We start from the raw sequence: 17746 nt of genomic DNA on the forward strand, positions 1-17746 counted from the left end.
TCCCAGCCTGAATGGAAAGCAGAAGCCCTTCCCACTGAGCCAGCAACTCAATTTCCAAAGGCTGGCTTCAGAAGTTCATCTCAAAGTCCAAAGTCTGGCCCCATGGGCCTAACTGCCACCTCCCTCCGTACCTCTGGGATATCAACTCTTCCCCCAAAGGTACAACCACCCACAGGCAGACTCTCAAACAATATCCTTTTAAGTCTGTACATCCGGACAGTCAAACAGCCTGTATCTCCCGGCTCACCTTCCTGGAAGTCACACCAGTCATCCATCTTAACAGGAGCACCAAAGTTCCAGTCTTGCAGCACAGCAGGTAGCATCGTCCTTCTCCTTCAGTCCCCAGCAGGAGACTGAGACTGCTGGGTTAGGGAGACTGAGACTGCTGGGTTAGGGAGTCCCTTTTATACTCTACAAACTCCTCCTCCTCTGCCCGCTGATTGGCTCTGGGGAAGTTCCACCCTTAATCTCCCACACCTGTGTTTGTCTCTATGGTTAAAGGGAAAGCCACCAGTGTATATGCTTGACTCTGTGTCCCCTGGGTAATCTTCCCCCTCCTTCTAGAACTTTGGTTCCAGGGAGATTTTGTTCCTAGCTTTATTCTACCTCCCCTGACTGGCATATTAACCCGTCACAGGTGGATCTAGTAAAGCCTGAGGAATGGTCTATCTGGCAGCTGAGATTTAATACTAAAATGTAGGGTCATGCATCTGGACTGCAAAATCCCAAGAGAAAGGTACAGTATAAAGTGTGTAATTCTGTGCATGAAACAAGAATGAGATCTGGGTGCTGGTATCTGATGATCTTAAGGCGGCCAAACAGGTAGTAAGACAACAGAAGCCGGAAGAATGCTTGAGGCGGCGGGCGGGTTGGCGCCCGTTCATCCAGGCGGCGGCGGGAGCCGGCGGGCGGGTGGGCGCCCGTTCATCCAGGCGGCGGCGGGAGCCGGCGGGCGGGTGGGCGCGCGTTTATCCAGGCGGCGGGAGCCGGCAGGCGGGTGGGCGTCCGTTCATCCAGGCGGAGGGAGCCAGCGGCGAAAGCGGCATCCAGCAGCCCCCGCCGGCAGTGAATGAATGCACACTTGTTTACGGCCGTGCAATTTCGGTGCTCAAGACAGTCGCATGCCGTGACATCAAGCGTCGTGACGTCACGCCTTGAGCACCGAAATTGCACGGGTGTAAACAGGCGTGCATTCATTCACTGCCGGCGGGGGCTGCTGGAGGCCGCTTTTGCTGCCGGCTCTCTCCGCCTGGATGAACGCCCACCCGCCCGCCGCCTCCCGCCGCCGCCTGGATGAATGGGTGCCCACCCGCTCGCCGGCTCCCGCCGCCACCTGGATGAACGCGCGTGGAGATGGGGAATTCGGAAAGTGACATCTAGGTGTGTGTGTATATATATATATATATATATATATATATATATATATATATATATATAACAACTTTTGTTTTAGTTTTGGTTGTTTTAGTTTTGATGGTTTCCCCCTTCCCGCCTTGCTTCGGGAGGGGGAAAACCATCCACTTCCTGGTACCTGTCATTTCAAATGTCAGTTGAAATGACAGGTACCAGCGCACTCAGGATACTGTATAGGCACTGTATTAAGCATCTATACAGTAAAATGGGTTGCGCGGGCCTAACGCTTCGCAGACGCGGCTTGCATTTGCAAGCAATTTGAATAGAGTATCGAGCGATATGTGAAGAGAACTGTGCGTGCGGGGAACGAGGGTGCGCCCTGCACTGCCGCACTCTTTCTAACGCGGCATAACTGTATCGACCTGATTGTGGGGTAACTCCATTTTACAAGTGTAAATACGGTCTATAGAAAGACATGCTGGATTGAAGAATCATTGTGGAGTGATAAATAATTAAAAAATTAAATTAATCAATACAAGGGCACTTGTATCGCTCCACAATGATTTCTTAATTTTTAGGAACAAAATATGCAGATTTTAAGTCAAATTAAATCATTCATTGATATATTTTTCTGTGCATTTTACATCGATTGTCGTGCTAATTTTGTAAAGTTTAGCAATTGAACCAAGAGACTGATGCATACAGCACACCGTACAAGTTTAATCTGTCATGACTACAGTGAGTATAGTCAATCTTTTGGCTCATGATTATATTGCACTAAACATGGCTATTATCCCCCCACCCGAGTAGTCTATTACAATGTTTGATATCGCAGTACGTTAATGATTCGTTTTCGTCAATCCAGCATGTCTTTCTATAGAAAGGAGTTAGTCTGTGGTTTTACACATTTTTTTCTTATTTAGATTTACCTCACTGTTTTGTTTTAGCCCCTGAAGCAGCCTTGTGCGAAACTCGGCCAGCGTTGGGCTCTTTTATCAAGCTATATGTGCATATAAATTATCCCCACCTAAGGTGACTGGTCTGTCGTCTTCTCTATTTGCCTTCTGGCTTTGACAGACCACCTTCCAGTCTGTTTTGTAAGTCCCTGGTAAAGACATCATTTGAAATCCTGTGTACATTTCTGAAGCCCTCATCTTCAAAAGGATATAAACTGGATGAACATGGTCCAAAGGATGGCTACTAAAATGGTCAGTGGTCTTTGTTGAAAAGCAGTCAGAATCTATTGTTCATGCTCAATTCTTGTTATACATCACAGCTGTAATGTTATAGGTCTGCAAGCTTTGTTAAATAAAGGGTTTAAAAAAATCTAAACATGTATACCCAGGAGGAAAGAAAAGAGGAGATGGGATAGAGACATTTAAATATCTCCATGGTATTAATGCAATGGAAGCTCTAGAACAGTGGTTCTCAACAGGTGTGTCTCGAAGTCCTGGGAGGTGGGTCTCAGACACAACAGAAGACTGATCTTTCCTCATCAGTCTGGGCAGGAGTTGGCTGACTTCTCTTTCGTTGGGTATGACAGGAAGCTGCTCTTGCTTCCTTCTCTTCCTGGTCAGAGGGAAGTTGTTCCATCCTCCTTCACCCAGATCAGAGCGCGATATCAGCAACTCCTGTTCATATGGGCCCAGCAGGACACCAACTTTATCTTCCCCTGCCTGACCTGCCAGTGAGGCTGCTGATGTGCTCTTTACCCCATGGGGCCTGGATGTGAAAGCAGAAGCATAAGGGAGAAATGTGCATGCTCTGTAGATCTGCTGCTGCCTCCTCATCTTCCTCTCCTCAGTGCTTCTTGCCTTCATCTGCTGCTGATAATTAGGGAGGGAGACTCTGGATTGGACACGTCTTTTTTGCTGGCTGGGAGCCAGGCGAAGGGGGAAATGCACTGGGCAGGAAGGTGTGGGAAGATAGGGAGTCAGTGAGGGGAAAGGAGGTTGGGGTTCCTGAGGTTTGGGGCTGCTGAGCAGGGAAGAGATGGATGTGGAGCGATGGAGGTGTGGAGTGGCTGGGTTGGGGGAGTTGGGGGTGCTGAGCAGGAAGGGGAAGGAAAGAGGTGGTCAGAGGTATCCTAGGGAGTGAAGGGCAGAAAGTGTTGAACAGGGGAGAGGGGGAGCATGGGGAAGAGGATGTGGGGTTGGGGGTGTTGGGAATGTTGGATAGGAATGATTGAGTATTTGGAAGAAGTGAGGGGTGATGGGAACATGGAGGGGAGTGACGGAGTACAAGAGCCATACTATGTCAGTTTTCAGAATATGCATTACTTCTTTGAACTTTGCTTAGTGTAGGAGGAAATATTTTCTGTTTCTAGTTCTCCAGTTTTGCATTGCCTGCAGAAGGTCATCTTGGGGTTTCCATTCCAGTTTTTGTTTCTGCATTTGTAATTTGTGGTCTCTTATTCTATAGTAGCCGTTAAGCCCGTAACAACGGGCTACATTACCTTTTTTTTTTTCGGTCCATTTCCTTAACCCTCATTCTCCTCCTCCTCCCCCCCCCCCCCATTCTCCCTCTAGTCTCCCTCTCCCCTCAGTCACTCCCCCTCTCAGCTCATTCACAACCCCTTCGGATGGCGCAGACGGAAGATCTCCGGGGGAGGGAGCTCCCTCCCTCCCTTCCTCGCATGCGCCACCACCGCTACTGCTCCTCGCCGCGCCAGAGGTCCCTCCCTCCCTCCTTCGCGCGCAGCCGCTACTGCTCTCACCTCGCCAGAGGTCGCTCCCTCCCTCGCACGTGCCGCCGCCGCTACTGCTCCTTGCCACGCCATTTTTGTTACAGGCAATCTCTGACCGTGCTGCCCGCGCATGCGCGGTAGAGTTGCTCTCTACTGTGCATTTGCGGCACGTCGGTCAAGCTTCATTTATCTAGTAGATTTGGTGAAGGCAGGTCTGTCTGTGCTCTGTGTTTGTGACTGAGATGAGGTACTTTACTAGAGGTTTGTATCAACCTTATTTGCTGTATTTTCTCAGTATGATATTGCACTGGGGGGTGAAGTGCTGCCTTTTCATGGGCAGGGCTATTGCTGTTTCATTTCCTGGAGTTAGTGCTGCTGAGGTATGGCAGGTTTGATAGGCACGTACAGAGTGGGGTTTGTTTGTATATTTACAATGCATCTGTTAGCAGAGGGAGTTGCTGTTATTGAGGAGACCAGAATCAGAATATCTTTTTTGTATGGTGAGTTGTACAGGGAAATGTCTTAGTTCTGCTCCGCACTCATTGTTAGCAAGCGGGGGACTCCTGTGGATGCAGAGCATGTGCTTCTATTAAGTCCCATGATGGTCATGTGTTCAGTGGGTCACGCATGTGAGCGTCATCTCTTAGATGTGTCCTGATAGGAAAAAGGTTGAGAGCCACTGCTGTAGAGCGAGGCGTTATGGGATGAGGGTGAAAGGCGGTGGATGTACGGAACAGCCTTCCAGTTTAGGTAGTGGAATTCAAGAACGTATGAGACATGCAAAGGGGATCTCTGAGGGAGTAGTAGGGATTGTATGAATGAGCAGACTAGATTGGTCCTATGGTCTCTCTTTGCTATTATGTTCCTATGATATTTTAATTATGGAGCTCTAGTAAGAGAATGTTGTGTTGGCGGTCGATTCTGGTTCATCTCTTGCAGCTGGAATGCTTTTTTGCTTCTGCCATTTAATTGAAATGTTTGTCTCCTTGACACATTGAGTTGAAATGAAGAGACAGGATTTCCCTGTTCACAGAAAACAAGTAGTGCATCCTCGGACCCTGGGGAGAATCTCCCAGCAAGAACCCCACCACCACAACACTTAAGTGTGGCATCCAGGGATTGTGGTCTTGGAGGAAGCGGGTGGGACCTAATCTAAATAAATAAATAAATAAAAATCTGGTGTTTGGGAATGAAGTTTTCTCTTCTGGTCCATCCACTCCAGAAGAAATGACTTGGCATGCCTTTAACATAGTATCTTTCAGCAGCCCAGGAGGTCTTCAACCCATGTTCTAAAGTCATAACCCCAAACCACTTCTCTTCCTTCCTTCCTAACCTGTAACCAGTGGGAAGCTAAATCACCTGTCATTTGGAGAACTCCATAGTTTTGTGGGAGCTTTTATTTATGGTTTAGCTAATTTTTTTTTTTTTAATCAGATCTCGAACAGTCTTGGAGGTAAAGTGAGTCAGTGGTAAGAAAACGGTTATCCCAGCATATTGCTTAACTACAGACTCTGACTAATAATGGAAGCAAGAAAAATCCCCCTTTTGCTTGATATTCCTTCCAAAATTAGTGCCATTAAAATGGCATTGCAGCAAGAGTAAATTCTGATTGTGAACAAAATAATTGAAAAAGCAGGCCGGCAAGAAAGCAATTTTTGCTGAGTTTGTACAGGTTAACGTGTGCAAACCAAAAAAAAAAACTGGGAGAAAGCAAAGAGGTTTTCTCCATAAGTCGGTATTGATTTTCAGCTCACTGAGATAGAAGTAGGTGCTTTTGGCTTGTCTTTAATTCTAGTATCCTTTTAGCAGCAGCAGGAGACTGCTCAGAAAACAAAAGTAGCATTTATCAGTAATGATGTGATGGTGGGCATACATAAATCATCCCCGTGAACCTAGCGTCTGCTAGACTTGGGAAATGAGAAACCGTGATAAATCGGTTGTAAGTGTTTGTCTTGCCATTGACTGATCAACCAAATCGCTTGTTCCAGACTTTTTTTTCTTTCTCAGTTCATTTTCACTTTTTGACAGTAATTTTGTAGGGCTAGACTAGTTTTCTTTTTCAACCATGCAACTCTAGCATGTGGAAGAAGAAAGCATCTAATGCTTGCTTCTGCATTCCTATGTGAAGGGTTTTTTTCTGTAATAATTTTCTTCAGATCTTAAAGCAATAATGTTAAATATTTTCATAGGCAATTGTAGATAAAGTAAAATCCTTAAGAGTCTCTCTTTCTAATTAGAGTTGCACAAAGTGCAAATGGCAGGTACAACCCTAAATAAAAAGGCTTTACTGGACAGATTGCATGGACCATTTTGGTCTCTTTCTTCTAATTACTATGTTGCTATGTTACTAAGGGTATTAGATGCCCTAGGTAACCCTCAGCCCAGGGGCATTCTCCCCCCCTTCTTCCTACTCACTCGCTTCTGTCCATCCCCCCCCCAGCATCCTTCTCTGCTCTCTTCCCCAAAATATCCTTTCCTGACTCACCTGGCACTGGGACATCCTTTGCAGGCCTCAAAACAAGGGGTCCATCTGTCTTCCCTACTGCACAGGTCTTACTGGTATGGGGTGGATGCCTGCTTACAATCAGAAGGATTTGAGGAGAACTCTTCACCAATTTGCTCGTTTCAGGTTGCAGCAAGCAAAACAGTCCAGCTCCGTTCACTAGCATAAGGCCTGATGGATGCTAGCCCTGTCCTCCTGCTGCCTTTCTGGGCTGCCTGAGGCTGGAATTGCTGCATAGCAGCGCTGCTGGCCACTCCTCGGGCAGGGACAGTTACTGTGCAATAGCGATACATGGCCTCCAGCTGAGTACAGTTGCTGACGTTACCGATTTGGATGTGGAATAAGGAGCAAAACTCTGCAGGTAGTTGTAAATGAAGGCTTATCATACCAGATTCCAGCCAAGACAGACTGCCAGGCCAGAAAAAAAAAGCAGCAGCATACTGGCATACTTCATATTTTATTGAATTCTCTTCTTTGGGCTTAACTGAGATGCAGAGCAATAGTTTATCCAGCAGATAAAGGCTAGAAGGTGTTAAAATTGCAAACTTGTATACATGGTGCACTGGTAATAAAAAATAGTGCTAGGGGATGTCTTACCTGCTGTCAGGGGAAAAGGCTTCTCATATCCTCTGTAGTTGGAGACTTGTTCCCTGCCAGTGATGATCAGTTTTGTTCTCTGCCTTTTTTATCTTTTGAGCCATGCATCATCCATATGCCTGGCTCTCATGACATCTGGCACAGAAGCCTCATTAGTGGGAAGTGAAAAGCAATACACTGGTGAGAGAGTGCCTTAGAGTTTGGTAAGCTTGGGTAACTGTTTAGGGAAGTGAGTGTGGACAGCAGGTTTGAGCAGGAGGATGCACATAAACTATTGCTTCCTATCAAATGTTCAATCATTTTGAATTAATGTATAGTTTTGTGACTGTTAAAGTAACAAGTGTGCATCTAGTAGATGGCATGGCAATCGGAGCAGGTAAGGCTTCACATTTCACATATCCGGGATCATGATCTGACATGGAATTTTGAGTTGATTGTAATAGTGCAACCTAAATTCATTTCTATAAAGTAATTGTACACTGCCCCTTACATCTAGCTGAGCGCTCTCAAACCTTTCCACATCACGTATGTATGCAGTCTGCACCTGGATGGCTGGCTGTGCATGCGGGAGTTCTTATATACTATATAATTACTTTCCAATGCAGGGCAAAAGTACATTTTAAGGAGTATTCAATTGCGGTCAAGCAAACTAAGGCCCAGGAAGGTTCTTGGTTAGTCATTTCAGTAGCCCTGACCAAGTCATGGGAATCTCTGGCCAGGAAACCCTTCCTTTCTCCTTGCCCAAAAATGTCTCCCGTTTTTATACCATTCTTGTATATTATTTTGGACCTTGAACATTTTAGCCTATGAATTTTCCTTGCCTGGCCAGGCAATGTTGGGGCCACCATGTAATTATCAACAGGGAAACATACTTGTAAGTTGCACCTTTTGATTTACAAGACCTCAAATTACATCCTGCACAGAATATACATGCACTTGCTAATATTTGCTAATATTATACTCATTTAATCCAAATTACAAAACATGAGTAATGTGGGGAGCATTTCATCTGCCTGCTGTAAAAGGACAAGAGTATTTGACAAATGAAGGGCAACAGACTCCTAAATTTCTATCTGCCGGGATTTATATTCCAGCAGCTCCCTTTCTCTCTCTTTTGGGCGGTCACTCATTTAGAACAGGCCCCTGTTGAAGCTAGAGCACCATACGAGGTCATTTGGCGCCACCTGAGTGGGCTTTAACGTCCTTTTTAATCCTAGTCCTCTGACTGAAGGGTAGCTTCCCTTCAGAAGCCATCACAGTTGTGTTGTCAGCCATCCAGTAGATGTTGGGATACTCCCTGTAAACGCAGCCTCGTCTTGGTTGAGCTCCTGGCTTGAACTCTGCTCCCTGGCATGCAGCGCAGCAGGCTGAGTCATTGGCTGCCTCTCTACATTTCTCGTTTGTTTAGAAAGCTATCTGGTACCATCCAAATGCCTTATTGGACTACAGTTTGAAATCTGGTGGCCAGCTTTTAGACTAGAGAATTATATGAAATCATATATTGTAGCCATATTTAAGGAAGCTTGGTTTGTGGAGGTTATTTTGGCCAGTTGAAATGACAGAATCATGTTTGGCAAGTAACAGGAACTCCTCATTGCTGTAAAGACCAAAGTGGGGTAAATGTTTGACTAGTGACATTTAATCCTTCCAAATGTTATAAAAATACATTTTTTTTGTTTGTAAAGTGGGACAGCCTCCTCAGGTATTTTATTGGCACATAAATAACAGGTGTACTACCAAGGTGTGCATGCTGCTTATTGCACATATTAACACACAAAATCCTTGTATACAATCTCAAAAGTTGGTTTACCTTGTTCATAAACGTCATACTCTTCTGAAATTAAAAAAGATATTTGAATGCCAAAATCCCCCATTAAGTTTCTCCCTTTTTCACTGTACATGCTTTGATATTTACAAATTGCACATGGAATACTTTACATGAAGAGGAGGTTAGGGGCCAACTACTGCCTCTTCAGAGCAGTTTACGATGGCGATACCTGCCAGCTTTTTCTTTAGCAGCGTTGGCACAGGCATTGTGCTTATTTTGTTGTAAATGGTTCCAATATTTGATCAGCTCGCTAGGCTGGAACTGATGGGAGGTAATTAGGTGACTGTATTTACAGCTGGAATATGAAACGCGCCAATGATTGAAGACAAATTCATTGGGTGGGGGCACTGGGTCAATTCTCAGTTTAGCGAGACAGATCCCCACGTACACATCCTCCAAATGCAAGCGGCGAATGCTCAGAGAGACCTTAAAGATCTTGCCTGCCAGGTCCCCAGAAAATACGTAGCCGGTTCCGGAACAGAACACAGGGTAGCGTTCACTTGGATACAAATCTGGTGGCATGTACCACTTGCTATCCTTATTCCGATTGGGTGCATACCCTCTCATCAGATAACCTGTGAAATAGTTGTGTCTGGGTGGTAGGTCTGGCTTCAGCAGCTTGTGTATCAAATACTCGGTATTGACGAACATATCGCTGTCTGTTTTCATGACGTATGAGATGCGCGGACAGTAGGTGGCGACCCAGTTCATGCCCATGAGAGTTTTAATAGTCAAATTGTAGTAGGTGTCTAAATATTCTTGTTGAATAATGTCATGATATTGCCTGCTCTCTTCCAAAATAGCTCTCTGTAAATATCCGTTTGATTTAACATTCAAACCCAACATAAAAATGCGAACAATTTGGATACCGGATGCCAGGCTCTCATTTCCCCAAGTTTGACGAATAGCTTGTCTGGCTTCTGCTTGGCCTGGTTCTGTAGCAATGAGTAATATCAGAAAAGGATTTTTCTCTTTGCACTTCTCAGGCTCATTTATGATGTATTTAAAGTAAGAACTTGGATGGCCAGTGCCTTTTTCATTGTAAATACTTCCATTGGCCCTGAGAGTGTTCTCTAATCCAGTTACTCCTTGTGGCGACAAGTCCGTATTGTTGGTGTTCACTGCTGTCTGAGGCCTAAGAGTCTGAGGGACGGCCTCCTTCCATAGGCTTCTCAGGGAGCTGTTGGTCTCGCTTCTCGTTGACTTAAATCCTCGTATCGTGTAAGCCACAGGGTTTTCTTTGAATCCAGCTTTGCCCGGCAGCCAGTCGTGGTGATTACAAAACAAAAACATGGCAAAAAGAAAGACCAGTGAGAGAAGCCCAATGAGGTGGGTACGAAACAGGGACCTCTTACTATTCCATGTCATCTTGGCAAAGCAGCAGTGTCGTCTCCTGCACTGAAGCATGTTGTAGGGATCCAGTGGGAACGCGAGGCAGGGGAGCTGACGGGCTGTGCTTTCTCCACTTGCTGCTATTCTTTGGTTTTCATCTTCTCCTTGTTTCACAGTTTGAGTGGTTCTCTGCAAAGAATTCAGGTTAAAGGTGAGAAAATGCTGTGAATAATTAGCATTGAATTAGCTCTTCTGAAATTCAATTATTTAACTGCTTTTGAGCGAGAGACCGTATTCATGTATATAACAAACTTTAAACCACTTCTAAATTAAGTTTCCTTAATGGAATTTGCATATACAAACAATTGGAAGAAATGTACTAATAATGCAAGCCAAACTTCAGTAGATGGCGAGAAACCCTCTGTACTTTATTGAAAGCAGCTTCTAGGCTGCTGCTAGCTATGGTTGGGGGTCCTCTTCACGTCAGCTGCCTAGCTTACATTTTCATAACACAGAGCCAGAATGACTTTTGCGCCAGGGTTATTACCACTACGCGCTATTGAGAGCGAGGTGAGAAGGTCTCCATACCAAAAACAGTTAGTATTAAAATCTGTGTGCCTCCCAGTGGGGATCACGGCAGATGTAAAGGTGTTTTGGGGTTTTTTTTGCAAGGTGTTCCTATATCAGTAGTGCCACAGACTGTTCAAAGTTACAGCCAACTTCTGGTAGTCCCAATGCACTGCTTGGCATGTTTTCCTTGCCCTGTACTGTGAACGAGACAGGACACCTATCAAAATTTAATTTTCATAGCCTGCTAACTTCCCTGCAGTGGTACCAAGTTGGGGACTCACCCTTATGTTCGCCTCTACCTCCCCCTTTAAACCTGGAAGTGCTGATGAGGCCCGCTTATCTCACCAGGATTCTGAGTGCAAAGTCCTAGCATTATCTGGGACTCTTAGCAAGGCAGAAGGTAATAAAGGTTTAAATTAAAACTATCAGTAAATAATGGTCCTCTATGCATTGCTTATGTTAACCGCACAGTTTTATTTGTACGTGCGATGCCTCGAACAGTTTCCCACATGTGCAGAATATTGTGCTGAGCCTGGCCTGGGTCGTCTCTGCGACTGTCACGTTCCTGCCACCTTGTCTGCATAGGGGACATAAGGATTGCTTAAGCTCCAGCATGAAGAGCAGGCTTGCTACTTTGGTGATGGAAAATTATTGGGCGCCTGGGAGTTTTCTTAGATGTTAACACCTCCTTTTCTCATTAAAAATGCTGAGCATGCCAGTGTCAGACAGTAGGAAAGTTTGATTATGCATAGCAAAGAGAAAAATTCAGGCTTTCATTGCACTAAAAAGATTTGAGGATATTTTGCTCTGCCGTGTTTCTAGACCCTCAGTTTTCGACCCCTTTTATAGAGGCGGTGGTGGTTTAGCATTTATATGACAATCTGTGGAACACATTGCATTCAGGTCTAAGACCCTTATCCAAAGAGTGTCACAGGATCGGCCTGTTAGATTGTAAGTGAGCAGCCGCTCTCCCAGCTACCTCTCCTGGGTGCGCAATCCTGTATTTAAATGAGGGGTTGCACTAAAAGGAGGTGCTGGGGACGATTACGCACACCTAGCACCTCCTTGGCCCAGGGACAGGTGGCTATCAGCGGGTTCAAAAACCCAACACTCAGTTTTACGAGCGTCTCTTTTCTGAACCCGCCGACAGCCATGGGTTAGGAAATCGGAAGCTGGTAAAAATTTGAGCGTCCGCTTTCCTAACCTGACTGGCCGGCACATCTTTTTTTAATTTTTTAAAAAATATTTTTGGTTCCTCCGACTTAATATCACTAGGATATTAAGTTGGAGAGTGTACAGAAAAGCAGTATTTTCTGCTTTTCTATACTTAACAGCCTCATCAACATGCATTTGCATGTGGTGATCACCTAGTTTTTGGGGGGGAGGTGAACGTGCACCTCGATGTGCTAAACCCCTTACTGTATGAGGGGTAGTGGATGCGTGTCCAACTGCAAGTAAAACAGTGCACTCGGCTGAGCGCACTTTACACTTCCGGCCTGTAAGTGGGTGCGTGAGATGATAGGAGATTGATTTAGTCACAAGCAGGGGCAGCCCGCTGGTTCTCATTGTTCTAACAGCTTGGCCACCCTCTCTCATATAATCAACTTAATGTCCCCTTTTACCAAGCCAATATTTTGCTTCGTCGTTTATGGAGGACAAATTTTAGAAGTGATATGTAGCTAATTACAAGAATTAAAACTGATCTTCAAATTGCTTGGTAGGGAAAAACGGCAACAAATTAAGTAGACATTTTTTTTTTTTTATACAGCTGGAAAACATTTTAATTATTTTTATATAGAAAACCCTGAGCTAAGTATGTCTTCCTTGACATACAAGAGAAGTTGATGAATTTAAAGGTCAAGGCAAGATGAACAGGTGTCCTCTTGCATATAACAGCGGGCGTTTCAGAGAATAAATGTAGCTTTCTGCCTTTGCATAGAAAGCAGTTTTCATGTAACATGGCTCGGTAGGATTCAGTGATAGAAATCCTGGCTTCCAGTGAACGAGTTTCATGAGCTTCCACTAGAAGGAGCAAGAAGTGAAGATTTTGGCTTGTGCTTATAACATTTTTTTTTTAAGGATACTGGAGGGAAAAAAGCCATAATTAGATATTGAAACTTCCCTGTGCTGAAGAAAGAGGCTGCACTGTACAGTGAGGTGTGCATTTCTGCAGTAGCAGTGGCAATGCCCGGCGGACTAGATGGGATCAGAAACTGTGCCATAGCATGCCACTTTCTTTTGAGTATGCAACCATCGTGTGATGGGGATAGGGCCTGTCCTCCAGAGCGCCTTCCATGGTGTAGTGTTCAGTGAAGGAAATAGGCAGTGGTGGTTTATACTCTACAGCTGTAAATACACATGATGGGATCTTTAAGTGATCATAGAAATAAATGCCTGCCTCTCAGCCGGGTTCAGGAGCCTCTCGACAAAGTGCAGGCTGTTACTTTCGGGGTCAGTTAAGCCGGGATCCTGAAACAAACAGCAAATGCGCCTCTCCCAACTCCTATCAGCCCTTCTGCTGGTGGCCCTACGGACGTTTTCTCCGAGTACAAACGTTTTGGTCCTTTGCTTGCAATAACTGTATCCTGAACTGGGCCTATAAACTGGCCTGCCAGGGAGTTGCTTCTAAAGGTTGCGGTTTCTCCCAGTGGGGGAGTGGGTCAGCTACAAACTTGCACTGCTTTGAAACCAGCAGTAAATGTTCTGCAGCAGTTTTGCAATAAGATGCAATAAAAACTGCCAAAGTGGCCCAGACCTAAGGTCCATGTGTCTCAGGGTCCTCTCTCCACCAGTAAATGCACGGACGTGTTTATGACCCTTCAAGCAGTCATGGTCATGTGTTTCATTAAACCTCATGTTTTGTGTAAGGCTCAGAGAGCAGTTGCACTCGTTTAAAAACATGTTCGGTGCGCGCATCAAACCAGGCTTGTGTTGTTGTTGCTTTGTGTGTTTTTGCCCACAGTTACTTGCTTTTAAATACGAAAAACTTGCGTTTTCAGTTGAGCTTGGCGCTTCTCGAGGCTTGCTTCTGTTTACACTGGAGTCCCTAGAGTTTTACGCAAGATCTTCCAGGGGCTTCTGAAAGAGGAGCGCAGAAGAGAGAGCACGAGGCCTTCCTCTGGCCCCCTGCACCAGCATCTGCAAGCTGTCAGCTGGTGGACAGCAAGCCGGGAAATGGGAGCAGCGGCCCGTCACCACCGAAGCTCCTTCCCAGCTGCTCGCGTTCCTGGAGGCTCAGGAGGAGCCAGCACTACAGCTCCACACTGGGATGTGTAGTGTTTGTAATCTCTAGCCATTGCTTTTTTTAGTGAAAAAGAAAGTCCAACATTTTAAGCAAGAATCCAACCAAATGAGATACCTGCTAAACCTTTTTGTATGGAAGAAAACCCAAATATGTCTGACCCGACGTGCATTTTTGAGCCTGAATTAATCTGATTGCTGTTCTGCCTTTCAATCACTTCAGAGAGGATTATATTCAGGTGCTGTAGGCCGGGAATGCACCTCGCATCCTATGCTTTTAGGAGGAAGTACAGAATTCAGTTGGTCTTCACTTTTTGATTCCATGTTTGGGTTTTGGTGAACATCTTATTGACCAGGCAAATTCAAACTAAATCTTGCCCTGGTTGGTCTTTGCTGTCGGATGTGTGTTTATTTTCCAGTGAATGTTGTTGCAATTCAGTATTTTGAATGCATTTAGATATAAAAGCCTTCCCTTTAGCATTTAATTAAAAATACTTAAAACCGTGAAATAAAAATGGTGCTTTTCAAATATGGAAGTATAAAGATTGTTTTGGAAAAATGTGACATGAACTTTCTCTGCTGGCTGACAGCCGCTGCATGCAGATTGTGGCGGAGGGAATCTGAATCGGTGAGGGAATGTCTCCTTTCTGGTCCACTTCGGGGTCCTGCTAGGGGTGAAAACCTGCCTTCTACCTGGACTTTGATCTTTCATATGCAGTTGAAGGAACTGTTATGATAGTGGCATTTTTGCTTGGTACTTAAAGGCGATTAATCTCGCTCCCTGGTGCTCCGCCCAAGGACACACAGCTGGATGCTACTTGGGAAGTATGGTTAATGTGTAATCCAGCTATTCCCACTTTATTTGGTGATATTAGAATGCAAAGCTTTTTAAGTAAGTAAAGGTTTAGATAGTCGGATTTTTCATAAAACCTTTAGTGGCCTGTGTTTTTTGGCTCTGCCCACAAACCCCCCCGATGAGCTGTACAGGTAAGGCGATGTTCTCATATTGCCATGCCCTGCATCGACACTCGGGAGGACGTTTCAGCTGTAGCTGCTGCGTTGAGGGAACAGTTCTGAGCTGTGGCACTGAAATGAGAAATGCCTTTCAAGTCTGGATGTTCTTGCTGCCGTGTTAAGCACTCGATTACAGGCCGGGGGTGATTCCTTGCTGGCTTCCACAGCTAGTAGAGCCTCATTATTCAGGGCCTAACATCTCATCAGAATTATGACCTGGAATCCTAAGCCCACGAAAGGGATCGGCTCCAAATTGTGTTCTCCTTCTGCGCAGCCTTCTGATTTATCGTCTGCCTCAGGTAGGCTTGGACTTCAGTATTTAATAGTGCGTGCATGGTTTAGCTTTAGTGCTTTCATGTTTGTTCAGATTTAAATGCAAAACAAAGCAAGGTGCACAAGTCCTCTACAGTGAGCTTAAAAATAATGATGAGAGAGCATCCTGGCAATGACCTGCTTGCGTATTACATTCAGTAATACTCTCAGCCTTTATTACAATTGTTGAACTTTGTTTTATTACGTCTTAGCACAGCCTAGGATGGAGCTAGGGGAATTTTATTTACTACCTTTTAATGGTTTATTATATAGGTTATTCAGTTTTTCTGCTTGGCGCTTTCACCGTGTGGGTTTGTTTGGGTTTCCTAAAGATTAAATTTGTGGTGTGAACAGTGACGCAAGCTTTTTTTTTTTCCCCCCTCAGTTTGTTTTAACGACCAAATTAATATTTTAATTGTTTCAGGGCTGACTCCAAAGAAAAGCTTGCAAAGGTTAGAAGTCAGCAGGCACAGAGTAGTAATGGCTTAGGATTAATGATCTTGGAAGAGAAAAGTTTGCCACAGCAGCATTTTAAATGTAATCAGGTAAACAACTTCTAGCCGACTAGTGTAGATAAAGGCAAATTTAAGCTACAAAGCTTTTGTTTCAGGGAGCTCTCTACAGTCCGGTGCTGCTCATTAAAGCTGTAGTTATTAATCCTCCAGCCGATAGCTCTCAGGGTTATACTTGTTTGAAATTAATGCTGGGCGATAGGTAATGGGGCAACGTTTTTCTGGGCGTTTGAAGAGCACAGCCGAAACGTAACCCCGAATCCTCTTTAACTAATGCAGCTTGACCGTGTGGTATGGTTTGGATGGTTCAGCGCACTCAGCGTGGCTCGCCGGAGCCCTTTCTACCACTGCTGTAGAAGAGCATTTCAGAGCAGGATTAAATATGACCCAGTTTTAAAGGGAGTTCAGTCCTATTTTATTGGCGAGAGTGCTTTTAATTACATCTTTTGAATAGTGTATATTGCATTCCCCCGACCACTCTCCCCTCTCCCTTTTTCATGTACATGAAAATGCATTGTAAGCCGCCTCCTTGTGCGAGCAGCTGTATTAAAGCCTGAAGAGAAAAGCTTTGCTCTCCTGGATGTTGGGGGCTTTATTTTCTGCAGTAGTGGTTATGAAATCTTCATGGACGAAAGGGGACCCTCCTCCTGCAACCCCCCCCCCCCCCCAAATCTCCCTCCCCACCCCCCAACTAGCAAATGCAAGATTTTGACGTACCTTCCTCGCTCAGGCCATTCATGCCGACAGGATTATGCATGCTGGAAATAGTTTGGACACGCCATCACTTCGGCAAAAGGATGCTATCGAACATGCGCACATCCCCCCGGCTGGCTGGCTGGTGTGGAAAACGTTTGCAGAAATCCGTCTGTCCATCTGTCTGCTTGTCGCTGTGCTGCCTCCCCCATTCATGTGGCTGCCGGATTTCTCCCTTTTCGCCTTAGACAGAAGCAGCCCGGTTTCTGCTTCCCATTCATCGACTGAAGAGCGTGTCTGTTGCTAACAATTGCTGCATTGAAATCCCCGTGTCGATTTTTTTTTTTGCCGCCTCCTTTTCTATCTCCGGTGCTTGCCTGGTCGGATGATGCAGTGCTGGCTCCTCTCCTCCATAGCCCTGTCTGAGATTGCAGGGACCAGGAATTTGGGCAGCAGCTTCTCCCTCTCTAGCATGCAGCGGTTCCAGCGGGTTTTCCGTGCAAGAATGGGATTTACCTGGCTTCCTCCTCTGTTGCTAGGCAGCTCCAGAAAGGCTGATGGAGAGGGGCTTTTGGGCTAGGGAAATGCAGTCCCTGCTTCTTCGTCTGCTGCACAGGCAGGAAGCGGCTTAAATGTGGGCTTTGACAGATGCTGCCTTCTGACAGAGCAGAATTTAACGTCATTGCTTGGCTGAAGCCCACGTGATTGTTTGTATTCAGTTCTGCTAAATTGGAAGGCAACAGCAGTTCTGTACAGGGCTTGCTTCTAGTTGAAAGATGATATATAATCAAAGCCAGGGTGGTAATGGGCCACATTATGAAAGGGGGATGTTTATGAAATGGTGTTTTTTTTCCTGTCGTCTGTCCCTTCTTAACATCTCAAGGGTTGTGAGATGGGGCACTCTGGAGGTGTTTTCTCTTAATCCTGTTGGTTTCCATTCCATAAACATTCTTACAGTTCACATGGAGGGAGGTAAATAAATCCAATAAAAGGAAGCACAGGCCTTGAAGGGATTTCGGAAGTAATGTCAGCTGCTTCCTTCTGCTCCCATAGGTCTCCCTCTGTCAGAGCCAGCTGCCTCTGGGCTGGGGCCACTGCCCGGGTTT

The 17746-nt window shown here is 45.4% G+C and overlaps 2 protein-coding genes across 2 annotated transcripts in view; one reads left to right on the plus strand and one right to left on the minus strand.

The window, feature by feature from the left end:
* The window catches only part of CDC73 (cell division cycle 73), a 405302-nt gene that overhangs the window by 183264 nt on the left and 204292 nt on the right, over positions 1-17746 (plus strand). The window lies entirely within an intron of this gene.
* B3GALT2 (beta-1,3-galactosyltransferase 2) lies at positions 8141-17155 on the minus strand. Its single transcript, XM_029618750.1, has 2 exons — positions 16665-17155; positions 8141-10488 (listed from the first exon to the last, which is right to left on the minus strand). Exon 2 carries the CDS (start codon positions 10372-10374, stop codon positions 9112-9114), a length of 1263 nt encoding a protein of 420 aa, XP_029474610.1. The 5' UTR covers positions 10375-10488; positions 16665-17155; the 3' UTR covers positions 8141-9111.

This window comes from Rhinatrema bivittatum, chromosome 10 (genome assembly GCF_901001135.1).
Source record: "Rhinatrema bivittatum chromosome 10, aRhiBiv1.1, whole genome shotgun sequence".
NCBI lineage: Eukaryota > Metazoa > Chordata > Amphibia > Gymnophiona > Rhinatrematidae > Rhinatrema > Rhinatrema bivittatum.